Consider the following 7741-nt stretch of genomic DNA (forward strand, 5'->3'; position numbering starts at 1 on the left):
AAACTAGCCAGCATTCTTATTTAACTCATGCTTAACTACTATTGCTAACCCTTTTTGCCTTTTTGGATTATGTAGTTGATTTGTCATTCAGAAGTAGTCTATTATTCTTCTTCCACCTGAACAGTTATGCAATGAAAGAGCTTAAATGGAAGCTTGGAGTAACTGCTTTGGCCAATTCTCATAGTCTGAGGCTTCTACTGCACACACGTGCTTCATGGCAAACTCTACCCTTGTCAGAGATCAGTATCCCCTCACCCTAGTACAAACCCTAAGTTCAGGGACAGCAATCTGATCCTTCTGTGCCCATAATCCACTGCCAGCAAGTCATGTGTTCTGCAACTCTTGATTTCCTAGAGTCCAGATTCCACATTCGGCATATTAGAAAATTGTTTCTAGACAGTCAGGTGGGGCCCCGACTTAAAAAGCCTTGCCATGCACACAGGAAGAGGGGAAAAAACCCCTTCCTAACTTCTAAGGTTGTCATAAAGCTTAATGTATTGAAGTTTTTATACTGGAAATAGAAGCACCTATCTCAAAAACTGAGGTGGATCCTGATTACTATTTTAAGAACAGAGCAGAACTCCCATCGCCCTTACCCGGTACTAGATCTGCACAAAGTACAGTCTGAATACATAAAGGCTACTGTAAAGTTTTTTTATCCTTGAGTAAAATTTCTAAGTCAAACCTTTTAATGGCTGGCTTACTCACACTCAGCCTTCAGTACTAATTTCAAGAGCAGAATACTTAAATACTTATAAAATCAGAGTATCTCGAGTTGGAAGGGACCCATAAGGATCGAATCCAACTCCCTGCTCCTCGCAGGACTACCTAAAACTAAACCATGTGACTAAGAGCGTCATCCAGACGCTCCTTGATCTCTGACAGGCTTGGTGCCATGACCACTTCCCTGGGGAGGCTGTTCCAGTGACTGACTCAATTGCACTTAATTCTGCCAAGAATCAGCTGAAGGCTTTATGTTTTACCAATCTTACACACAGTATCAAAAGCAACTGACATGATTCTTCATCTGGAAGCACTATCCTGTTAAGATTAAAAAAAACTACCACCACTGAACAGTACCAAGTGAGTTCTACATACAGCTCCTCAAGATTAGCTTAAGTTTAGTTCCTGTGGACACTGCTGAACCATCACACAGGATTTTGCCGTTACAGGTAAATCCTGCTTGTAGAAAAATCAACATGCACGCAGAACGTTATTATAAATTGGAACTTCTCACTAGAGACATGAATATATATTACAAGTTCTCAAAAGAGAACTGAATCAAGACCAAGGCCTGTAGTTTCAGTTTGGTCTGCATGATACAGTTGGTCTAGACTACTATTTATTTTAAGATATGGGCAGTAACAATATGCACTGGAAAGTCTCATACTGAAAGTTAACCACAAAAAGGGTTTATTTTTAGTATCATGTACATCTTTACTTCTGACTTGACTCAGACTTAGATGTAGAAGCTCTCAATGAAGAAAGCCGGCGTCTCTTTGCAATCTGCTCCTGACGTTTCTCTTTGGCTTCCTGAAAAAGCAAAGCAGCATGAAGTGAGTACTGAGATGTTACACGTAATCAAGCACTTCAAAACATCTACAAAGGAACAAACTAGGGAAAAAATGTAACTTGAAGGAAGCTACCAGAAAGAATGGATTCCTTAAGTCAATAAAACAAAATACAGTTTCCCTTCTTCACAGATCAGAGGAATTCTACAAGTATCCAAACCTGTACAGACCCATGTCTTTAAACAATATGGACTAGTGTCCAAAATTACAGTAAAAATACTAATGCAGAGTCCACAACATACTAGAGGTCTATCTGTATCTACTCTCAGTTTCAGTCTGGAAGTCATGAAACACTCAAGTACCATGCCAAACATTCCAACAGTATTGCTTCAGCAGTCACTGCTGTTTCAGGTGCAAGAGCAAACTCATCCAAACAAATAGCTTCTTGCCAAGTTATCTTCCATCCAGGCCAACTGCTGGATCCTGTTTCTCCATGCAATCACTCAAACACTTGGGCATCTGAGTTAAACTAGAATTCATTTGAACTAAAATTGCTGCTGCAAAACTTACCTTCACGGGCTATGACTGTTCATTGTTTTCTTCAAAATCAGCTCTCAGTTAAATTAATTGGTCTGGTTAATTTACACTATTCTAGGACTGGCAAAAATGGACAGAAATGCTCACAGAAACATTTGACCAGCAACGTTTATACTCACATTCAGGCATTCCCATTAAAAATGAGCTAGGCACAGAACAGCTCTAAGTCTATAGTCAGGTTTACCAAATCCCTTGATGCTGGGCTATAAGGTATTCCATATAGCTGAGCTGTAAGGGCAAACACACCTTCATTCTCTTGGCCAAGAGCTTTGCATATTCTGCTGCTTCCTCCTTATTCTTTTGAGTCCGCTGCTTCTTCAGAGCAATACGTCTGCGCTTATGTTGCAGAACTCGAGGAGTCACTAGTCGCTGGATCTTAGGAGCCTTGGTTCTGGGTTTCTTGCCTAAAAAAGCATTATGAATTAGCAGAAGTGGCAGATTATCTTCCAAAGAGGCCTCAGGCCTCATGTAGCAAACTTAAGAGTAAGTTCCATTTACTGTCGTGGTTAACATTTAGTGTACTACATAGTATAGCAACTTATACAGAGTTCGACCTCTTGACAGATTTTGCACGAAAAATATCAATTACTGTCAGGTGTAGCATTAACAAGATATTGTCTTAATGCTCATGATTTCTTATCAACAATGAAGTGTACGTAATGCATCTGTAACTCCCTGCATTTTTGTGAAAATTCCTAGCTTCTCAGCAGGTCTTAAATAATTCCCCCTAGACTTAAAATGTTTAAATATGGAAACTCATCATCTAGCTTTCAGAACACGTCATTATGTTTTCAGTGTTAAAAAGATCTCTACAATTCTACATAGGCTTGACATGTGTCTCTCCGAAAAACAGATCTACATAGCCCATAATGAGCAAACAAAACACCACCACACACATCTGTAAATTTCACTACTCAATCCTGCCCGACTTTAGTAGTCACAAGCAACAGTCTGATGTCCATCAGGATCGCGTTCTTTAATGGACAGAACAGTTCCTATGATGCAGAAAATAGCAGTCTTTCACCCAACAAGCTTTCACAGTGCCCAAGGTTTCTCATGTCCTTTCTGCTAAAAATCCTCACCCTTTCTGTTCCCTGATCAAATGCAAAGGAACCCAAAATTAAAATCTTACACTGCAAGAGACAGGTGGTAAGAAAAACAGTGCCCTCCCAATAAAAGCTCATTTTGGAGACTGCCATAAGCAATGGGGAAAAATCTTAGTATCTTCTCTATATACTGCTTCCCCCCCCCTTCATAAAAACATTTCAAAAACACATTCCACCTCATATTTAACCACCTTTTATTAACAATTATTTTTGGATTATTCTTAGAACCACTAGTAAATATTACTCCAGATTCTATCAAACATTTAAAAACAAATTGTGCCAAAGCAGATGGAAAGGGAAGAGAGGGGTAAAAGAAACAGGGCAACCAAGAAACTCCACTTCTTATCCGTTAAGTCACAGCTGACAAAGCTTAAATACCGTGACAGTCAACTCCTGGATCTACTACTATAGTGTGCAGTAGGCTGGACACCTCTTTGCTGATAATTACATGAAACCAAAGAGCTGTAAAATTTGAGTTCTTACCCTCTTTGTTCAGAGGCTTCCTCACAACATACTGGCGAACATCATCCTCCTTAGACAGGTTGAACAGCTTGCGGATTCTGCTAGCCCTCTTGGGCCCAAGACGACGGGGCACAGTCGTGTCTGTCAGCCCAGGAATATCCTTTTCACCTTTGACAACAGAAGTTTAAACATGCGAATTAATCCTGTATCTACCGAACACCTACTTCATTAGTGAATTTCAATTATGTTTAAAATACATAAAAATTCAAGACACTAGATAATCCTTGGGGTTCACCTGCCAATAGCACCACCCCTAGCTACATTTTGCTGATTTAATGTTATCAGATTGCTGGCAGCAATGAAAGTGTTTCAGTGACCAGTTTTAAAATTACAAGAATGTAATGCTCAGAGGGAATTTCAAGACATATTCACACTCTGAAGTTGGGACTGCATTTGCATTCTACAGAACTTCGCAGCCACTAGCAAGCAGGCTCCTTCCAGGTGCCTACTTCTACCTATACTGCTTGCTTCATCCAGACTCTTACCCTTTTTCACTATGACCAAGTTCAGAACACTCAAGTTGGCATCAACGATGCAACCGCGAACAGATTTGCGTTTTCTCTCTCCGGTTCTTCTGGGGCGATAGCAGGAGTGGCCCTTGCTGAGCAGAAGGCGGACACGTCCATGAGTCAGGACACCTTGCTTCATGGGGAAGCCTTGTTTGTCATTGCCACCGCTGATCCGGACAACATAGCCCTATGAAAACACAGAAATACACTTCTTAGATGCTCACACGTCTTTATTACTTCAAGGAGAAGTGGTGGATACCACAACATACTGTTCAAAACAACAGGGCACTGTGCCCGTGATTCAGGAAAAGTGACTGTTACTGCCGATGCAATGAAATGCATTAATGCATTAATTAATGAATTAATGAAAATTAATTAATGAAAACCACTCCAACAGTTCAGGAGTTTTACTTAACAGATGTGAAAAATACCTCTGTGTACCAGAATTTACATTTATTCTACTTATCTTCAAATAGATATCCAAAAACTAAATTCCTATCCATTCAAAGTTTTGTTTAAGCTCCACCAGACTGAATATTGTCCATTATTGTCTAGCTTTTCTTTAATCCTAAACCCAACCAAAGCCTGTTATCATCACAAACTGGAAATGTGCATACAACACAAGAGCGTCTGGAGTAGGGATAAGTGGGTAAAAAGGAAAAGTAAAGCTTTTATTGCCTCCCTTGTGGAGGTGGCAGCAAAAAAGACCGACTTACCCAAATTCAGCTGGACTGTCCATACTAACACTCAACTATTCTAAGCCCGTCCACCAGGCCCAACATGCTTTTTTCCACGCACTAGCAGCAGTTTCAACACAATGAAGGCAATTTTCAGTAAAGAAGGGATCAGCAGTCTTACGGTACAGATTTAATTTGTCCTAAATACCAAGATGGCACTCAAATGAAGAAGAAAAAGCTACTGCAAAGAGCAGCAAGAAACTCCAAACACAAGGCTTAAAAAAAAGCACTTAGGTAAATCAAAGTAGCAGAACAGGCTAGCCCGATCACCAAATTCAGTATATATAGCAAGAGAAGCTTTCAACATACCTACCAGATGTACACCATACAAGCACTCTAGTGTGACAACTGCATACTGGACAAATTTTGTAATTTAAGCTCCTCAAATACAGCTCCGACACATCCTTCTACACTTCTTACCTTCCACTCCTCACCGAGAGAATCAGCTGCAACCTCCGTGGCCATCCGTTTCTCATAGAATGTTCTCAGCTTGCGCTCATCATCCACTTCAATGAGTTTCTGGCAGCCAGTGGCTGGGAAAGAGATGTTCAGCTAACAAGAAGAGAAAAAGAAAAGAAATTGATTTGGTTGAAACTTCTCATGAGACATTTTAACAGAAAATCAGCACTTACCTGCTGGTTTCATCTTAGCATTTCAAAGCTGAAATTCCCCATCTGCTTACATGAATGCTTACTAGCTGTAACTCGTCACTACCGTGCTCAAGAGAGCCAGGCAGGCCTGTCCTTGGCCACACTGGGCTCTATTACTCGTTCAGTTACACAGAAAATCGGCTTTACCATAGCTGGAGCTTGATCACCTTCAAACAGACCCCAATCAAGCAAGTCAAGGTGAGGGCAGCAGAAACCTGTTCTTTTTCTGCAAGCCCTTCGCAGCACACGTTGTATTAGAAAACTGCATAAGCAACCTAAGGGGAGCGACGCTTCTCGTTGGGGATTTACTTGTGGTTCTTGGGGGCCAGCGCAAAGCCCAGAGCCTCGGGGACGCGTCCCGGCACTTCCCCCTCGAGCACGGCCTGATATCAGCACAGGCCCAGGCGCAGCGCACACGGTTCCTCCCTGCTAGGCCCCGCTACCGACAACGCAGGCCTCGCATTCGCAAAAGCCCTTCTAAACCGAGGAACGACCGCTACCGGAACCCGGAGCTCCACGGCCTGGTGGCAGGATAGGCCTGAGAGAACGGGGCCCGCGCGGCCGCCATGTCGCCCCGCCAACAATCCGCTCCCATCCGCCCCACAGCGGCGCTCCAGCCCCGCCACCAGGGACCATCGCCCTCCGCCAGCGGCCCCGCACGCAGCGCCGGAGCCATGTGCTGCGGGGGAACCCGAACCCTGCGGGGCGCGGCCCCGGCCCGCCGCGCGCCCTACCTTCATCCTCGCCGCGCCGCGCCGCCGCAAGAAAAGGCTGCACTTCCGCCCGCAGCCCGCACATACACCCGCCAACTCTCGCGAGAACGGCGCCGCCCGTGCCCCGCGTGACCTGGGCTACCCAATGGCGAGCGAGGCTGCGCCAGCCGAGGGGCGTGGCGGGGAGAAGCCGGCTCTGTCCGTTGGTGGCGGAGCGCTTCGCCGTGTGGCGGCTCCGCCGGGCAGGCGGCGGGGTACGCCCCTCACCGCCTGTGCTGCGGCGCAAAAAAAAAAAGAGCACCTGCGTGGCACTTGCTGCCGCGGTAGGCAGCCGTGGCCCGCGCCGGGCACCTTTCGCGCTCGTACGAGCCAGCCGGGCCGGGCGTCGCGGCAGGCGCCGGCGCTGAGGAGCCGGCCGGGGGGCGGCCTCTGGCAGGAAAACTGCTCCGTCCAATCTCGCTGGCGATAAGACAAGCGCTCTTTGATTTAAGGGCGGGCAGCGGAGTCGTAGAGGCCGACCGGGCTGACGCGTCCGCCCTAGAACTGGAAGTATCTACGGCCGAAATGGGAAACGCCATCAGTATGGGCAGCGCTCGCACTGCCTTTCGGGGGAAGCCCCGGTGTTTGCGCAGCCTGAGCGGCTCCCGCCTGGGTGTGCTCGTCACGGCGGCAGGGCGGGCGGGACGGGACGCGCACCCCCCCGGCCACCGCCGTCCGTCTGTGTCCGGCGCCGGGCCGGCCGGTGGAGAGCGCGGGTCACCGGAAAGCGCCCTTTCTTGGGAGAGAAAGCCCCCGGTGCTTAGCAAAGTAAAAGCACAGTCTGCGTTAACCTCTTGCGCTTCACACAGCGTGAGAGGCGCGCCCGGCTGCCGCCTTCGCCGATACATGTTTACCGCCCGCATAGAAACACCTTCGGCGCACAGGCGCAGTGGCCGTGATGGCGGCGCTGCCCCTCGCGTGTCGCCTGCCATACAGGAGCATGCGAGAAGCTGCCACTTGTTTCCATCAAAGTGTCTGAGCAGATATTTTTAAGGCGTACAAAGGAGGGAGGGAGGGAGGGAGGGAGGCGGGCGGGCCGCCTGCGTGGGGAAGCTGGCTCCTCAAAGCCGCCGGGGGAACAGGGAAGAAGCGCTTCAGTCCGCCCGGCTGGCAGGGGTCTCTCCGGGCAAACAGCCTGGCCCCCGCGGGCACCCGGCCACTGCCCTCTCCCGCCCCGACTGTCGGGCAGGCAGCGGGGCGGGCGCCGCAGAGCCCTCCTAGGCGAGGGGCTGCCCAGGCCGCGCGGCAGGAGCGGGGAGGCCGCCCCGCCCCTCAGGCAGGCCCGAAGCGCGGCGGGAGGCGGGCGGCGGAGGGAGGGAGGGAGGGAGGGCGGGAGGGCAGGCAGGAGGGCGGCCCC

At 47.8% G+C, this 7741-nt stretch overlaps 1 protein-coding gene across 1 annotated transcript; it reads right to left on the minus strand.

Annotated features, from left to right (window-relative positions):
* Positions 1–1390: 1390 nt before the first annotated feature.
* RPS6 (ribosomal protein S6) lies at positions 1391–6432 on the minus strand. Its single transcript, XM_076361954.1, has 6 exons — positions 6367–6432; positions 5403–5534; positions 4222–4432; positions 3698–3844; positions 2355–2512; positions 1391–1533 (listed from the first exon to the last, which is right to left on the minus strand). The coding sequence occupies exons 1-6, from the start codon at positions 6370–6372 to the stop codon at positions 1438–1440; spliced, it is 750 nt and encodes a 249-aa protein (XP_076218069.1). The 5' UTR covers positions 6373–6432; the 3' UTR covers positions 1391–1437.
* Between the last annotated feature and the right edge of the window lie 1309 nt (positions 6433–7741).

This window comes from Aptenodytes patagonicus, chromosome Z, assembly GCF_965638725.1.
Source record: "Aptenodytes patagonicus chromosome Z, bAptPat1.pri.cur, whole genome shotgun sequence".
Lineage (NCBI taxonomy): Eukaryota > Metazoa > Chordata > Aves > Sphenisciformes > Spheniscidae > Aptenodytes > Aptenodytes patagonicus.

Bases quoted from the DNA above. Each gene is read 5' to 3' on its own strand.
- RPS6 (XM_076361954.1), bottom strand. The intron at 4,433-5,402 runs GTAAGAAGTGTA...GTGTTTTCATAG, and splicing joins CTCTCGGTGAGGAGTGGAAG to GGCTATGTTGTCCGGATCAG. The intron at 3,845-4,221 runs GTAAGAGTCTGG...CTGTTGTCAAAG, and splicing joins CTTGGTCATAGTGAAAAAGG to GTGAAAAGGATATTCCTGGG.